Below are 19,495 nucleotides of genomic sequence, written 5' to 3' on the forward strand. Positions count from 1 at the left end.
AATAGTCGTAAGTGATTGGAGGGCAGCTAGCCCCCCCCCCATGCCCATCATTCCCCCAAAAACATCCAATTAAAATTTTGAGATAGCTATTTTGTTCAGCATAGTTGATTTCAAGATAGAAAATGTATTTTTGAGGAGGACACTCCCCCACAACCCTCAGGTCAAGGGTTTTAAGTTATGCCCTGGGGGCATATGAGCTATTTATAGAAGGCAATGTCGTAGAAACTTCAAAAAAGGCTCATTCGATTGGAAATTCTTAGTAGTCGAAAGGGATTGGTAAGCAACTAGCCCCCCCCCCCTCACGCCCCATTTTCCCCCAAACACATCCAATCAAAATTGTGAGATAGTCATTTTGTTCAACGTATTTGATTTCCAGATAGAAAATAGGTTTTTGAGGAAGAAACTCCCCCAAAACCTTCAGGACAAGGGTTTTAACTTATGCCCTGGGGGCATATAAGATTTTATATAGAAGGCGTTGTCGTAGAAACTTCAAACAAGGCTCATTCGATTGGAAATTCAAAAAGTTAGTACCCTTTGTAATAGTCGAAAGTGATTGGAGGCCAACTTGCCCCCCCCCACGCCCATCATTCCCCCAAACACATCCAATCAAGATTTTGTGATAATCATTTTGTCAGCGTAGCTGATTTCCAGATATAAAATATATTTTTGAGGACGACACTCCCCCAAAATCCTCGGGGCAAGGGTTTTATAATTATGAGATAGCCATTTTGTTCAGCGTAGTTGATTTCCAGATAGAAAATATGTTTTTGAGGAGGACACTCACCCAAAACCCTCAGGGCATAGGTTTTAAGTTATGCCTTGGGGGCATATAAGGTTTTTATTGAAGGTGTTGTCGTAGAAACTTCAAAACAGGCTCATTCGATTGGAAATTTTGTTTCCCCCCTCCCCCGCCCATCATTCCCCCAAACACATCCAATCAAAATTTTGAGACAGCCATTTTGTTCAGCGTAGTTGATTTCAAGATAGAAAATTTGTTTTTGAGGAGGACACTCCCCTACAACCCTCAGGGCAAGGGTTTTAAGTTATGCCCTGGGGGCATATAAGGTATTTATGTGTTGTCGTAGAAACTTCGAAAAAGGCTCATTCGATTGGAAATTCTTAGTAGTCGAAAGGGATTGGAAAGCAACTAGCCCCCCCCCCCCAGGCCCATCTTTCCCCTAAACACATCCAATCGAAATTGTGAGATAGCCATTTTGTTCAACGTAGTTGATTTCCAGATAGAAAATAGGTTTTTGAGGAAGACACTCCCCCACAACCCTCAGGGCAAGGGTTTTAAGTTATGCCTTGGTGGCAGATAAGGCTTTTATAGAAGGCTTTGTCGTAGAAACTTCAAAAAAGGCTCATTCGATTGGAAATTCAAAACGTTTGGGCCCTTTGCAATAGTCGAAAGTGATTGGAGGGCAACTAGCCCCCCCCCCACCTCTCATTCCCCCAAACACATCCAATCAAAATTTTGATATAGGCATTTTGTCATCGTAGCTGATTTCCAGATAGAAAATATCTTTTTGAGGACGAAACTCCCCCACAATCCTCGGGGCAAGGGTTTTAACTTATGCCCTGGGGGCATATAAGATTTTATATAGAAGGCGTTGTCGTAGAAACTTCAAACAAGGCTCATTCGATTGGAAATTAAAAAAGTTAGTACCCTTTGTAATAGTCGAAAGTGATTGGAGGCCCACTAGGCCCCCCCCCCGCCCATCATTCCCCCCAACACATCCAAGCCAAATTTTGAGATAAACATTTTGTCAGCGTAGCTGATTTACAGATATAATATATATTTTTGAGGACGACACTCCCCCAAAATCCTCGGGGCAAGGGTTTTATAATTATGAGATAGCCATTTTGTTCAGCGTAGTTGATTTCCAGATAGAAAATATGTTTTTGAGGAGGACACTCCCCCACAACCCTCAGGGCAAAGGTTTTAAGTTATGCCTTGGGGGCATATAAGGTTTTTATTGAAGGCGTTGTCGTAGAAACTTTAAAACAGGCTCATTCGATTGGAAATTTTGTTTCCCCCCTCCCACGCCCATCAGTCCCCCAAACCCATCCAAACAAAATTTTGAGACAGCCATTTTGTTCAGCGTAGTTGATTTCAAGATAGAAAATGTGTTTTTGAGGAGGACACTCCTTTACAACCCTCAGGGCAAGGGTTTTAAGTTATGCCCTGGGGGCATATAAGGTATTTATGTGTTGTCGTAGAAACTTCGAAAAAGACTCATTCGATTGGAAATTCTTAGTAGTCGAAAGGGATTGGAAAGCAACTAGCCCCCCCCCCCCCAGGCCCATCTTTCCCCCAAACACATCCAATCGAAATTGTGAGATAGCCATTTTGTTCATCGTATTTAATTTTAAGATAGAAAATAGGTATTTGAGGAAGACACTCCCCCACAACCCTCAGGGCAAGGGTTTTAACTTATGCCCTGGGGGCATATAAGGCTTTTATAGAAGACTTTGTCGTAGAAACTTCAAAAAAGGCTCATTCGATTGGAAATTCAAAACGTTAGGGCCCTTTGCAATAGTCGAAAGTGATTGGAGGGCAACTAGCCCCCCCCCCCACGCCCATCATTCCCCCAAACACATCCAATCAAAATTTTGATATAGGCATTATGTCAGCGTAGCTGATTTCCAGATATAAAATATCTTTTTGAGGACGACACTCCCCCAAAATCCTCGGGGCAAGGGTTTTAAGTTATACCCCGGGGGCATATAAGGTTTTTATAGAAGGTGTTGTCGTATAAACTTCAAAACAAGCTCATTTGATTGGAAATTCAAAGGGAAAGTACCCTTCGTAATATTCGAATGTGTTTAGTGGTCAAATAGCCCCCCCCCCCTACGCCCATCATTCCCCAAAATACATCCAATAAAAATTTTGAGATAGCCATTTTGTTCAGCGTAGTTGATTTCCAGATAGAAAATATGTTTTTGAGGTAGATAATTTCGGAGACCACACTGCCTTTCCATGACGATAAATAAAAGTTCAAATAGAGATAAAATCCTTTTAATAGACAGTGATGATGATAACAGTGATAGAAATTCACAAAAATACCAGATATTTCGGTCACATATACAGTGACCGTCATCAGTAGTAAAATAACGTCATCAGTTTTACTACTGATGACGGTCACTGTATATGTGACCGAAATATCTGGTATTTTTGTGAATTTCTATCACTGTTATCATCATCACTGTCTATTAAAAGGATTTTTATCCCTATTTGAACTTTTATTTATGTTTTTGAGGAGGACACTCCCCCGTAACCCTCAGGGCAAAGGTTTTAAGTTATATCCTGGGGGCATATAAGGTTTTTATAGAATAAAATTAGTGGAATAAAGAATTTGTCTTTGCATAAGAGGGTTTTTTGTATCTAAGATTATGCCGATTCTCCATTACGGGGCAGATATCTGGGGATATGAGAACGCTGCCCAGTTGGAAATTGTTCAGCTAGGTTATTTTAAGAGATTTTTCGGGTTGCATAGAATGACCCATACCCAGTTTTTTAAAGGAGACCTTGGACTGTGGTCTCTTAAAAAATATAGGACAGTCCAAATGATAAAATTTTGGATAAGGGTTGTACAGTTACCCAGTGATAGGTTACTGAAGGCTGCATATGATAAGTTACTTCAGCTACATAGGAAAAGATCTTGGCCTTTTAAAGTTAAAGAGGTACTTGAAATGACAGGTTTTTCTTTCTCTTAGAATGGTGGTAACGAATCAACAAATCAAAAATTACAATTGGGCAAGGAAATCCAGCGGATATTGTGATTCAAGAGGACGAGATAATACAGAAATAGGAGGGGGAGATTAAAAATTAAGAAACCTTAAGATATTATAAAGAGGTTAAGATAATATATGGTCAGGAATTTTACTTGAAGTTAAATTTACCGTCTAGATACCTTACATATTGGATGCAGCTACGATCTAATTGCCTTCCGATTCGTTCGAGATTGAAAGTTTTTGAGAGGAGGAAAAGTGTCCCGGACGGCAGGTTTGCTTTCCCTCTTTGCGAAGAAGAGGAGGAGAATTTAGAGCATTGTCTGAGTCGTTGTCGAGGTCTTTTGGCGGTAAGGGAAAATTTATTTAGGAATGATGGAGTGCTGCTTCCTGATGCCTTGAAAAGTACGTCGTCACAATTTATTAGTCTAGTGGGAAGATATCTTGATGAGTATTTTGAAAAAAAGAAGAGAGTAGTTTTTATTTTATTTTTATTTTTTCTGTATTATTGTGACGAGTGCTGTAATTTGTTAATCTTGTATGTTATTTGTGTACATGGCCACATTTTGGCTTGAAATACACGTTATCTTATCTTATCTGTACAGTTTATTATTTTTTTTCTTTAAAGCAGGGCACTTCCTATAGAAGGGGTCGTCGTAGAGACTTTAAGAGGGGCTCATTCGATTGGAAATCGAGAGTTCTAGTGCCCTTTTTAATAGTCGAAAGTGATTGGAGGGCAACTAGCCCCACCTTCACGCTAATCATTCCCCCATACATCCAGCCGGAATTTTGAGATGGCCGTTTTGTTCATCGTAGGTTATTTCCAGATAGAAAATGTGTTTTTGAGGAGGACACTCCCCCAAAACCCTTAGGGCAAGGGTTTTAAGTTATGCCCTGGGGGCATATAAGTTTTGATAGAAGGCGTTGTCGTAGAAACTTCAAAACAGGCTCATTCGATTGGAAATTCAAAGGGATAGTGTCCTTTTTAATAGTCGAAAGTGATTGGAGGGCAACTACCCAACCCTCCCCACGTCCATCATTCCCCCGAACACATCCAATCAAAATTTTGAGATAGCCATTTTGTTCAGCGTTGTTGATTTCCAAATAGAAAATGTGATTTTTATTAGGACACTCCCCCAAAACCCTCAGGGCAAGGTTTTTAAGTTATGGCCTTTGGGTATATAAGGTTTTTATAGATCGCGTCGTCGTAGAAACTTCAAAAAAGGCTCATTCGATTAGAAATTCTTAGTAGTCGAAAGGGATTGGAAAGCAACTAGCCCTCCCCCCCCCACGCTCATCTTCCCCCAAACACATCCCATCAAAATTGTGAGATAGCCATTTTGTTCAGCGTAGTTGATTTCAAGATAGAAAATGTGTTTTGAGGAGACTCCCCCACAACCCTCAGGGCAAGGGTTTTAAGTTATGCCCTGGGGGCATATGAGGTATTTATAGAAGGCACTGTCGTAGAAACTTCCAAAAAGGCTCATTCGATTGGAAATTCTTAGTAGTCGAAAGGGATTAGAAAGCAACTAGGCCCCCCCCAAGCCCATCTTCCCCCAAACACATCCAATCGAAATTGTGAGATAGCCATTTTGTTCAACGTAGTTGATTTCAAGATAGAAAATTGGTTTTTGAGGACGAAACTCCCCCACAACCCTCAGGGCAAGGGTTTTAACTTATGCCCTGGGGGCATATAAGGTTTTTATAGAAGGCTTTGTCGTAGAAACTTCAAAAAAGGCTCATTCGATTGGAAATTCAAAAATTTAGGGCCCTTTGTAATAGTTGAAAGTGATTGGAGGGCAACTTGCCCCCCCCACGCCCATCATTCCCCCAAACACATCCAATCAAAAATTTGAGATAGGCATTTTGTCAGCGTAGCTGATTTCCAGATATAAAATATCTTTTTGAGGACGACACTCCCCCACGATCCTCGGGGCAAGGGTTTTAAGTTATACCCCGGGGGCATATAAGGTTTTTATAGAAGGCGTTGTCGTAGAAACTTCAAAACAGGCTCATTCGATTGGAAATTCAAAGGGCTAGTGCCCTTTTTAATAGTCGTAAGTGATTGGAGGGCAACTAGCCAACCCCCCCCCCCCTACGCCCATCATTCCCCCAAACATATCCAATCAAAACTTTGAGATAGCCATGTTGTTCAGCGTAGTTGATTTCCAGATAGAAAATATGTTTTTGAGGAGAACACTCCCCCGCAACCCTCAGGGCAAAGGTTTTAAGTTACATCCTGGGGGCATATAAGGTTTTTATAGAAGGCGTTGTCGTAAAATTCAAAACAGGCTCATTTGATTTCAAATTCAAAGGGCTAGTGCCCTTTTAAAAAGTCGAAAGTTATTGGAGGGCAACTAGCCCCCCCCCCCTCACGCCCATTATTCCCCCAAACACATCCAATAAAAATTTTGTGATAGCCATTTTGTTCAGCGTAATTGATTTCCAGATAGAACTTATGTTTTGAGGAGGCCACTCCCCCACAACCCTCAGGGTAGAGGTTTTAAGTTATGCCCTGGGGCCTATAAGGTTGTTATAGAAGGTATTGTCGTAGAAACTTCAAAAGGGGCTCATTTGATTGGAAATTCAAAGGACTAGTTCCCTTTTTAATAGTCAAAAGTGATTAGAGGGAAACTAGCCCCCCCCCACTCCCACCATTCCCCAAATAAATCCAATCACAATTTTGAGATAACCATTTTGTTCAGCTTAGTTGATTTCCCGATAGAAAATATTTTTTTGAGGAGGACACTCCCTCACAACCCTTAGGGCAAAGGTTTTAAGTTATACCCTCGGGCACATAAGGTTTTTATAGAAGACGTTGTCGTAGAAACTTCGAAACTGGCTCATTCGATTGGGAATTCAAAGGGCAAGTGCCCTTTTTAGTAGTTGAAAAAGCAAAACCACTATGCCTTCCCAAGGCCATAACAAAATTTGCACTTTATTGAAAAAATACAAATGAATGTGCATTGTCATTTTAATATACATATACTTATATTTAGAAATAAAAATGTTAAAATTATTTGATTTATCAAGGTTGTAACAGTAAAACCATTTAAATTTTTTCAGTAAGTAAAAACTTTGTTCGAGCCGTGGGAAAGCACAGGAGTTTTGTGCCCTACTTATGTCAATTTCTGCTTGGGTTTGGTTTGATTCAGTTAATTATTGTAACTTTAGTTTCTTGTGGGGTTCATTTACTTATCAATGTTGATTTGTGGTAGTTTCACGCTTGGTAGATTATTTGATTTTATTTTTGTTTATTTTTTGTTTAATGGAGTTCATTACTTTTCTTTGAAAATCTTATTTTGTGGAAAAACTTTTTTAAATCAATTATTGGTAAAGATGGTGGGAGCAGTGAAGATGTCAAAAGTAGAATAGCCAAGGCTCAGGGTGTTTTTTCACAGTTAAAAAATGTTTGGAAGAATAGGAATATAAGTCGGAAAACCAAGATTAGAATATTAGAAGCTACATTGATGACAGTGGTCAAATATGGCTCTGAAGCATGGGCGTTCCGAAAAGCGGATGAAGATTTGCTAGATGTTTTCCAGAGAAATTGCTTAAGGATTGTTCTGGGTACCAGGCTGACTGACCGCATTTGAAATAATATGCTATACAAAAATATGGTTCAATACCGCTCTCTAGGGCTATAATAAAAGAAAGGTTGAGGTGGCTAGGGCACGTTGTGCAGATGAAGGATGACAGATTGCCAAAGATTGTTCTTTTCGGCCAACCGTCTAGGGCTAAACGGAAAGCAGGTCGTCCTCGGCTGGTGTGGGAGGACGTCATAAAGAAAAATTTTAAGGAAATGGAATCTTCATGGGCGGGCGTGAAGAGGGAGGCTTTGAATAGATTGGGATGGACGAGGAGCGTGCGTAGCTATGTTGGCCTCAGGCGGCTTTGCGCTGCGGTGAGTTGTTAGTATTAGTAGTAGTAGTTTTGAAAATTATAGTCCTAACAAATTGGTATGTGGATGTACTCATATCTATATTATCAAGGCTTAGGAACACAGTATGGCAGAAAAGTGGTTTAAAATCAATAAAACGAAACCTTTCGAAAAGTATGTTGATAAGAAGTTGGTATGAGGCTGTGCGCAAGGCTGAATAATTTAAGTTTAGGTGCGTAATACAGAAAAAAGTGTTTTGAAATTAGTAAAAGGTTTAGGAATACAGTATGGAAGAAAAGTGGTTTGAAATAAATAAACAGAAGCTCTTCGAAAAGTATTTTGATAAAAAGTAAGTATTAGGGTGTGCGCAAATCTGAGTAATATAAGTTTAGGAGCATAATATAGAAAAAAGTGTTTTTAAATTAATAAAAGGAAGGCTTTTGAAAATTAAAGTAGTAACGCATTGTTATGGGGTCGTACTCAGATCTAAATTATCCAGATTTAGGAACACAGTACGGAAGAAAAGCGGTTTGAAGTCAATAAAAAGAAGGCTTTAGAAAAGCATGGTGATAAGAAGTTGGTATTGTTTTGTGTTTTTAGTAAAGCACTAGTTTTCTTTTTTAGTTGTGTTACAAAATCTAAAGCGAGTCTGTAGTGAGACTTTGAACTTATCTACAAAATATGCATAAAATGTAGAGCAGAAGTGATGCCAAATTAAACGAAACAATAAAAAGTAAAGCAACAGTCTAAAAATGCTTTAATTTTATACTGTTAAAATTTTCCTTAAAAGGTTTATTTTTAACGTACCAAAACCCCTATAATGTTTTGTGATTTCAGTAAAGTGCTAGTTTTCTATAGTGCTACTACCATAAGGAAATATTACAACAAAAGAATGTATATTTACCTAAATATTTTTTTTATTAAAAAAAAACTTTTAAAAGTGTCCTTAAAAGGTTTATTTTTATGTACCAAAACTTCTATATTGTTTTTTGTTTTCAATAAAGCGCTAGTTTTCTTTTTAAGTTTTGATATAAATTATAAATGTGTGGTCACTATATTTGACAAGTACCCTAAGATGAAGCCAAAGAACATCACTTAACCAACTCTACACATTACATAGTTAATTAAAATGTATTTAGATAGTAGTTTGTCTCACTGAGACTAAACTAATTATCTCTGAATGCAGACACAGAAATCGGTTTTACTCAGATCAAGAACTCAAGTGTCGTCGCTATAATTGACAAGTACCACAAGATGAAGCAAAAGAGGATCACTTAACCAACTCTATAAATTTGATAATTAATGTAAATACAGCTGCATAGTAGTTTATCTAAAAGTCAATTTGAAGGACGCGGATTGCTGGCGAAAAACCCACTGTTATTGGTATTAAATTACTATGGACAAAATTTTTAGTGCAATACACCTGTTTGTTATAATTTTTGTGTCAATAGTTCCTCCATTGTCATAAATGATTTAGACATAAGTTAGTTTTGAATGTAATAGTCAATTTGAAGGACACGGGTTGCTCTTTACTAACATTTTGTTACAACGAACTGTTTGAACATAAAAAAATAATATAAACCTACTCCTATTTCTGTATCGATCAATTTCTCAGATTCCATCTTTAATCATTCTAAAACAATGCTGACAAAAAACCTACTGTTTATTGATTTTAAATTATTACGAAGGTTATTTTAATTGAAATACACCTTTTTGTTATAATTTTTGTGTCAATAATTCCTCCGTTGTCATAAATGATTTATACATAAGATAGTTCTGAATGTAATAGTCAATTTGAATGACGCGGGTTGCTCTTTACTAACATTTTGTTACACCGAACTGTTTGAACATAAAATAATAATATAAACCTTTTCCTATTTCTCTATATCAAAAGGATGCTTATTACATATTTATCATTTTAAAAAATCCCAACCATCATTTAAATATATATTTTATATCACGTTTACGTAAAGACATTTAAATTAGGTCGATACGTATTTGGATGGAATCAGTCAAAAATTCACAATGCGAAACAGTTTAAAAGTCACCCTCTTTCATGCTCTATTAAAATTGATACGAGGTTTGCAAGAGAAACCGTTTTGGAGAATAATAGACTATTTGGCAATAGATAACTTGAAACAAAGTCAGTATTTTAGAAAAGAAGTACTTGAGAATAATAGCTTAGAAAAAAGATAATATCTAAATTAATTATATAAAAACTATTTAATTATAAAAAGTAACTTACATCGAAAAATTGGTTACCTCCATTTTGATTGTCTATAATGTCAACTATATATTGTCCAGTATGAAAAGCAGGCCTTCCAGAACGCATTATGTTAAATACCTAGCCTAACTTAACCAACTCTATGCAACATGTTTCCCCAACCCATCAGCTTTATCGGCTAAGTAGATATTAGAGGTACTGTTTCACATGGCGGTGTTGTATTGTATTTCTCTCTGTAAAGTAGGTCAAATTCCCTTAACCCTTTTCTCTCTTCGGAAATATAAATAATATGTTTACTCTTAACTATTTGGATTCTGGTTGCTATGAGCGGTTGTTAGGGCCTTTTGGTTATTTTTAGTCCACCATATTTGGAGTCTCCTTAGTAACATAAGTATATTTAACGTCATTGGTTATTTTTAGATGTTTTGGCTAAGTCCAGTTGTCTTCCAAATATGGACTCCCCCTGGATCGCAAGGGCTTACACTACTAATACCTTATTTCCTTTTTATCCTTAGGAAATATCATTGTTAGTTTTAGGTTTCAATGTCTGTCTCTACATACCCTGTAAATCTAATCCAATCGAAATTTTTTTTTTTTTTGCTAAGCATGTAGATACAGCCAATCTTCATAATATTTTTGTTTTATTCTGGTCTACTTGTCCCTTCCTACATTTTCCGTGAGTTGCAAACCTATATCCGTAAGTACAAAATAGAACCGTTTTTGTACTTCCGAATCAAAAATACATAAAGCGAAGTAAGTGGGTTTAAAAAAAAATTTCCAAGTTTTTGGTGATTATTAAATAATTTATGTCCCATTTTAAGCGAAACAGTTATTTTTTTCATTGGTTTCTGTGTATGAAAGTACCCTTGCCTAATAGCTTACTAACATAAGTGTTTAGCTTTCATGTAAAATTGTTAGTCTCTGATCAGGCAAAATTTGATATGTCGTTTCTGAGACATCAAATTAGCTCTATTTTGACAGCCGAAGCCAATATATTGGCTTTTGACTTTCCTCACTACTTTAACTTGAAGAGATTCATAGTTCCACATCGGCTAATAGTTCGAACATTTTTAGGGGTATTGGAGACAAATATATTTTGGCCCCAACGTCTTCTCCCTCTAAACACAAAACGTGGAGAACCATTGCCTCCTTTCTTGTCTCCCCCATTACCGACAAAACTTCATTTCACCCCCAAGCTATTGAAGGGGATGATGCAATCTACAGTCAGTTGTGTTTTGACATCGATGCAAGTGTGGACCATGTATCAATTTAAAAGTCCATTTAGATCTTTTCTTTGTGGACCATCAATGTCCGGCAAAACGACACTTTTAACAAAATAATTCAAAATCGTGGAAAAATGTTTTTAGAAAATCCAACAAAAATTTACTATTGCTACAGTGTTTGGCAAGAATCCTATGAAAGAATAATAACTATTGATCCAGACTTAAAATCCAAAAAGGGACGATATTTTCAACAGCATTTAGCCAAAATCTGGATTGATTATTGATGGTCTGGCTGAATCCATCGAAAAATGGTCTCATAAGGTGATAAGATTAGTATCTTGTTGATATCAGCATCGGCATTTTTCCGTTTCCCCAGTTTTATACAATGCCTTTCAACAGAACAAGTGTATAAAAACAGTTGTATTTAATTGCCTCTACTGCATCGTTTACATCATCGCACGTGATTCCAGTTCATTCATAATTTTAAACAGACAAGTGTATCTGGGTGAACTGAAATTCCTACTCTCGACCTACAATCAGGCTACCAAAAAACCCTACGGATATATTCAATTGGACCTGAATCAAAAGACACCCAAGGATCTGCGGGCAATCGCCGATATTTTTTACAATGAAACTACTGTATATCTGCCGGTGAAGAATTAAAAAAGCTCGTTAATTGTAATCATTACCCTGAATAAACTACATGAACATTGAAATTAATTCACGGTCCTAGGTAATTCAAAACCACGACTTAAGAAGGCCATACTCCAACATGGTGTCGACTGAGAATTCATTAATCTCATATCTGAACTTTGTTTAAATCTAACTAAAGGCAAAGTTAAACTGCCAGAAGGTGTTAAGCAACAGACAAAGCAACATCATTCCCTTGTAGGCTCCCTAGCATCAGCAGCAAGCAAAAATAAAAAAAAGATTTTAAGAGAAAACAACTTCTTCAAGCGGGTGGTAACTTCTTTCCACTTTTACTGCCAGTCTTTGCAGGAATTGTAAACAGTTTTCTCTAGAGAATGGCCAAACCCTATAAATTGACTCCAATTGAACTCGCCCTTTCGCCAAAGGAACATTTCTAGGGCAATCTCAATAAATTCATTAACAATGAGACAATTGCCGACGATGAAAAATTAATTCTGCTTCAAAATGCACTTTGCCGAGTCGACAAACACAAACCCTATCGTGAGAGACCCCTCAAAGTAAATGTCATTGATCACAATAAGGAAATGACTCCATCATCATCATCGTCATCATCAACAACAATAATACCAAAAGAAGAAGATTTGTCTAAAGTTATGACAAGTGTTGCAGATCTAATGCCACATTCCTATCGTGAACAGTGTAAAAGACTCTTGACATATATCAATGACAATGAACATGTTCAAATTGATGCCAATGGGAATCAAGTTGTAATCCATGGCAAGACCTATATTCTACTTGATTTAATATCAGATTTGGTCACGAATCGTAAAAGACTTGTATCATTTGACGGCCATCTGCATACATTTTTAAACTCATGTAACTTTTCCTAAAGTCTTATTGTCAATAAACATGTTTTAAAACGATTAAGGGAATTTAGTTAAATATCAAAAGATGTTTTTAAATCATTTTTGGAAAATACTAGCACGCCAAGTGGAAATGATTTGACAAGAGTTATGAGTGGAGGAGTCAACCGAAGACGTCTTAATATCACTGCATACCCTTCACCATCACCTGTTAGTATGCAAATGAGCAGTGGACACTGCACTAAGTGTTTACGTTCAAAATGGTTGAAGCATTGAAACATGTTTATGAGAATATTGGTGCAGTGGGAAGTGTAAGTACACCCACCACACTTGCTTAAGTCACTGGACTTGAAAAAATTGGGCGGCAGCGTATCTACAGAATGAATCAAGTTACACTCTACATCGTAATCGTAGAGTTCGCGGTAATCACTATCGAAAAACTAAAGCCTTTTTCCCATTACAAATACTACAAGCAGATCTTTTGACTCTGGAGGAGATTCAACGGCGTCACAATCACCCGTAAAAGTACATTCTACTTGCAATCAGTGTTTTTAGTCGCTATGCATATGCCGTTCCACTGCGGTCAAAGAGCGACAATGAAGTTGCTAAAGCTCTTGAAATCATCCTTGAACAGGATTGTTACAAGAATATTCAAACGGATCGGGGTAGTGAATTTGTTAATCCCCATGTAAAAAAGGTTCTATTGAAATATAATACAATGCTCTATCGTAGTCATCATCCAGTAAAGGCAGCTTTGACTCAACTGCTGATGAGGACTATTCGACTTTTAATTTCTAGATATTGCACTTTGAAAAATACTGCTGCTTTTATTCATGATTTGGATAAAATCATGTTGATTTATAATCAACATCCACATCGATCCCTGTCCAACTCAACCCCAACGGAAGTTCATAATGATGTCAATACACTTGACACTTTTCTTAAACAATTTTCCGGTGGTGGATGTGGTGGTAATGAGAATAAAAAGAAGAAATTCAATGTTGTTGATACTGTTCGAATCCATCGAACTACTAATGTTTTGAAAAGGGTAATTACTTATGGTCCACTGAACTTTTTAAAGTCTCCAAACTCTTGGACACTACACCCATAACGTATCGTCTACGTGACATGAAAGAGGATGAGATTCTTGGCGGCTTTTATGATTATGAATTACAAAAAGTTAAAAACACCGGAATCTATCAGATTGAAAAGATATTAAAGGCTCGTACTCACAGGGGCATGAAACAGTTGCTTGTTTGTTGGCTTGGAACCAGCTCTGATTTTGATTCTTGGATCAGTGTTGAAGATATTGACAATGCCCAATGATTTTTATGTAACGTTTATGTCCAACGTTCTCAACCCTCTCTACAATGATTTGAATAAAACAAGTGATTTTTGGACGAAACTCTCCCCCACCATCAAATTCGATGATGGAAAGTATGAAGTTGCTCTTGTCGACTGCACTCTCAAAAATACATATGATATTCTGAGAAAGGATCGTGTGTATGAGATAAAAGTTATACCATTCAATTGGTCCATCTCTGTCGAGTATAAATGGGTTGAAGCATTTAAATCTAGTGACTATCCAGATGTTACATTGAGATATAAAGAATATGGTATTATGACGGATTTTTGTCATACAATTAATAGAAAAATCTCATATCGTAAGAATGGTACATTCCATTTTAATTATTCAATGGAACACGATAGGATTTACATTAGCTCACCCGTTGACAATGAAATGATTCATCTCAATGATAATCTGAGTGATGTTCTTGGATTTAAACAGAATATGATCAATGGGAAAACGCAGGCACTGTTAGCGGGATGGATCAAGTTATTTTTGCTGATTATCCACCTGGTCTCGCCTCGGACTCTTGCTAATTTCTTTATGCATCCTTTGTGGAAACATCGAGAGTTGGTAATTCAAATTTCCCCCTCCTACGTGTTCTTGAACGAAAAACAACCCATGAACATGTTCATCACTATAATATAAAGCATCTTCAGTATGTTCCTGTAAACACTTCGTATTTGGAACTCTGTCAGTTAACACTAAGAAGTGAATTAGGTGATCCACTAGCAATAACAAAAGGATTGGCCGTGATTACATGTCATTTTCGACCCATTCGGCAACAACAAAATGGATAATAGAAAAAATATATTTGTGTGTCCTGATATTGATTGCTATGTAACTGCTCTCCAACCACGACAATTGGGTCATGGAATGGAATATTATAAAGGCCGTTCGTCAATGTCAGGCTACGATCTTGGCAGTTGGTTTGCTAAGCTGTTTCGCTCTGCAATACCGCTGGCTAAAATATATATTGCGCTGGTTTTCGCAGATTTTGCATCCTCTACGCTACACGATTGGGGGGAGGGTAAAGATTTTGAAGAAAGGGTTTCACAAAATCTCAGGTCCAGCGCACTATCGCTTTGCGAGCGATTGAAATCACGGCAAAGTGGAAAAGGTTTAAAAAGGAGGAGAAACATCTCATCGCTCATCAGTCTCTACTCAGGTCAGAAGCGAAAGACATCATCATCATTCTTGTCAAAGAAAAGTAAGAATAAGAAAAAGAAACCAAGAAGAAAAATTTTTAGATCGAAAAGGAATTTATTTTCCTAGATGGTATATCTAACCCACAAGGAATCTCATCCCACTGTCACCACATCTCTAAATCTTTTCAATTCAGAAAGTTTGAATGTCAGTGCCAAACATGGGTACTATCAACAATGCTATTCACAGCAACTCCTTTCTGAAAATATACATTTTTAAATTTATTCCAACGAAGACTACTTCATAGGTTTATCATCCACATTTATCAATTAAAAAGTTGTGGTGAGGAAGAAGTCTGACAATTTACCTCCCTCCAACGTCGATGGACTATCCTAAGAAAATGGTACACTACACAATTTATTTAAACAAATATGTGTCTACATAAATGGAACATTGGTGAGCACTAGCAACAATCTATCGAACTATGCGAGTTACATACAATTTATGTTGATGACTCCAATGGCCTATAAGAAGTTGAGAGGTCTGAACAATTCTATCCACAGCAACCCGTCTCTGAAAACATACATTTTCAAATTCATTCCAATGAAGACTACTTCATAGATTTATCATCCACATTTATTGATTTAAAAGTTATGGTGAGGAAAAATTCTGACAATTTACCTCCCTCCAAAGACAATGGGCTATCATATGAAAATGGTATACTACAAAATTTATTTAAAGAAATATGTGTCTACATAAATGGAACACTGGTGAGCACTAGCAACAATCAATCGAACTATGCGAGCTACATACAATTTATGCTGATGACTCCAACGGTCTATAAGAAATTGAGAGGTCTGCCAATGGGCTATGACTATAGAACAAATTTTGATACTGACAGTGAACTCACTTGGGGAGTGAGCAAGGGATACTATTTATTTGGTAGCATACATCATGAAATATTTGATACATATCATCGGATGCCCCCCAATGTTAGATTTGAAACAAAGCTACAATTATCTCCATCCAATTTTAAATTGAGAAAAGCACTCGGTACATTATCCAACGCTACCATTAATCTAATCTTAGCACTACTTTATGGGCGAAAACAACAGGCTGTGAGTTCTGTTATTGTAGTAGTGGAAAAACTAAGAGCCTCTGGGAATAACATCAAGCTGCTCGTTCCTCACACAATCGCCAATCAACGTCATATTACCACTGAATCAAGTACCTACACCGATTCTTCATTTATCAATGGTGAAATTTCTTCGAACCTTGCTTTGGCTTTTGTAAAAAGTACCAGTGGCACAGGATTGTGGACAAGTTCGCCACATGAATTTGAACTATTTGGAGTTTCCTCTCTTGTATGTAAAGTAAATGGAAATCATCTCTAAATTTTGTCGTTTGATAGATTCTATGGGATCCTACGTTAAGTCACAATACAATCCATAGATCGAAACTCCGTAATACTTGAAAATAATTTTATTTGTTTTGAACTTACGAAACGTCATTTTACAATTGTATTAAATTTGCCAGACGATCCAGATATCAGTATGTTCTGGATAGGCAAAGTATGTTCAGAGCGTGCTCTTGACCAACCATTTAAGGATAGTTAAGGATTAACCTCAGTCAATCAATTTGAAACCTATTGGGAAATTACCCCCGACGGTAGTGTTCTATTAGACTTGGCACCATGAACACCGATCAAATAATCGATGTATTTAGCATGGATCCTTTTATGTCCAAATACAAATCCTATTGAATACCCTCAGATTTCCTTGATTATATATATATATATATATATATATATATATATATATATATATATATATATATATATATATATATATATATATATATATATATATATATATATATATATATATATATATATATATATATATATATATATATTAACTATTTCATCTTTCAGAATGACAAAATTCGTTAAAACAATTTTACAATTACACAATATTAAATATAGAAAGCATCCAATGGGGGGCCCCCTTTCCACCATCGGGTATATATCTCGGAACGCCAAGAGGGTCGCAGAGCACTGTCGCATTTGGCAAAGTTCCGTAACGCTTGGAACGGTTCTGAAACCCTTGGCATAGTTCTGCCACGTTTGGCACAGCTCCGCCACGCTTGATACACTTCCACAATGAAGTTTTTCGCGATCACTTTTTCATAGTATTTCGCTTAGTTTCTCCAGAATGAGTCTAAATTGGACATTCTAATATCTATATTCTGGTTATTTGTAGCATTGAGTGACTTTCACTAGCTAAACTTAAATTTTTCGGAATTACAGAATTACAGATTACAGATTAAGGATTACAGAATATGTCGGAATTAAACCATTTCGAGATAATTTTGTGTGGGTACGAAAGCCTAGATAGCCTGAAGGCACTACTACTACAACTAGTACTATTACTACTATTGCTGCTGTTGCTACTACAACCTCCACGTTATGCCTCTTTCGACCATAAGTACACCCTTCTACAGTAAATCCCACTTTGCACCTCGTCTAAAATATTTCTACCACACTCGGCGAACTTACATCACGCATGGTATAATTCTTTGAATAGTTCTACCACGCTTGGTGTAATTTTTCTACGCTTGTCACAATTACACCGCAATTGGTACAGTTCCACCTCACTTGGCTCAGTTCCACCACGCTTGGCATACTTTCGCCATACTTGGCACTCGCCGCCTGGTGCAAGTGATTTCTGAAAGTGGGCACCCCTCCCCTCGAGAGCGCCAACCTTCAAAAATTAGATGAATATGCCAGTTTTGAAAATATGCTTTAGTGAAGAATATTTGTAGGGTTGAGTTACCTTGGGAGCAATCTACAAACCAAAAACAAAGCAAAAAAAAAAAAAAAAAACGAGATCCTTTGTAGAAGTGGATTAAAAAATGCTTTACCCCAAGTCATGCAAATGTGACCAACTTGAACGCCATGTTTCACATGAACGCAATTTGGTAATATAGTTGAGACGAATAAAAAATTCTTTTGATTATTGATACCATGGTTATCTCTGTTTAAGCAGAGATGTGTTTAATGAAAAGTGTCATAAGTAGGAAACGATCATTTCTACAATTATATCTAAAAGCAATTTGAGAGGAAACGAAGCGTGGGAAAGATGTTTTGTATAACGGTCAGACTATTAAATATCTCTTTAACTTTTCTCATAAGAAAAAGCTAATAATACTAGGCTTTTTATGATCAATGACTGAGGAAGTAGTTTTTTTTTATGTTTAGGAGAAATAATAATGATAAAATGTGCCCAATAATCTAAGCCAGGCACGTCAGTGGCAGTTTCTTAGGGGGCGGGGGAACACGGGAACACTTGTCCTCCTAGATGTTTTGCCTTCTCTAGATTTTGAAAAAATACTTTTTTTTTTGGGATTCTTTTTCCACTGAAGACGCCTTATTTTATATAGGTGAAATATTCGTTTTACTGTTTCTCTTCCTTTTTCTCATACTTTCCACAGACCCATTTGTCTTCTCTATACTCATTTCTTGGTTTTGCCTAGAAATGGTAGGCCCTTTCGGCTTTTGATTTTATATTTTTATTGGAAAACAAAGAGAAAATCCGCCCCTACTGAATTTTAAAAGATCTATTTTGCCCTCTCCCCTAAGTTTTCGTAAATGAGGTCCCCTGACCTAAGCATGCCTTAGAAAGATATTCAATTCATATACAAAAAACAGTTTACTTCTTGTAATATATTTTTTCCGTGAAAGCCCGCAAAATCTTTGCAATTTTGAAGAAAATTAAAAAGTTAGTGTCATAGGTAATTACTATACGAGACAGTCAATATGTTTATTCTTCGTAACGTACCTCTTTTCTCGTGAGTGGAATTGAATTCTCGTATGAATAATCGACTTCTGTCACCGCAAAGCTATGAGCGCTACTTTGCATTGCGTGCTGTCTGATAATCTCTGAGATATTGAAACTGACGTCTGTGACCTTCCACGGTTCAACACCTATGTAAAAATAATCGTCAGGTTCTTCTTCAATTGAGATCTCTTCTGGAAAAGGACAGATACCAAATTCAAAGCAGATATTACAAATTGAACAACTAAGAGTGGCGATCTTGAAGATCTCTGAGCATCCTAGATTGACTAATTTCCAGTTATGTCAAAGCTACACGTCTTGTATAAAATGATATTTCATTTAATTAAAAGATAAGTATTTATCTTGCGAACACTCGATATTTCGTTGTAGAAACAAAACACGAAAATTAAAAAAGAGACAAAGATGATTATCATTAATTATAATAAAAATACGGTAAAATGGAGTGATGGGTGAATCCGCATAATTTAAGTTATGTTGATTAATTTACTTATGACACAAAAAGCTGGAATACTAGAAGGAGCAGCTGGTAGTCCCGTATGGGCAGAATAGAATTCTATTAAGACTATTCACA

The 19,495-nt window shown here is 36.8% G+C and overlaps 1 protein-coding gene across 4 annotated transcripts in view; it reads right to left on the reverse strand.

Moving 5' to 3' along the window:
• The window catches only part of LOC148940024 (uncharacterized), a 318,671-nt gene that overhangs the window by 242,055 nt on the left and 57,121 nt on the right, over positions 1-19,495 (reverse strand). For 2 of the 4 annotated variants that reach the window (XM_089105703.1, XM_089105702.1), the window contains exon 3: positions 18,907-19,097. In XM_089105703.1, coding sequence (XP_088961829.1) covers positions 18,907-19,097 — 191 coding nt within the window. Of the gene's footprint in view, positions 1-18,906; positions 19,098-19,495 lie in introns of those variants that run through there. The other 2 variants (XM_089105704.1, XM_089105705.1) reach the window with 2 other exon arrangements.

This window comes from Artemia sp. Qi Xiang Cuo, chromosome 20 (assembly GCF_049724085.1).
Source record: "Artemia sp. Qi Xiang Cuo chromosome 20, ASM4972408v1, whole genome shotgun sequence".
NCBI classification, from domain to species: Eukaryota; Metazoa; Arthropoda; class Branchiopoda; order Anostraca; family Artemiidae; genus Artemia; species Artemia sp. Qi Xiang Cuo.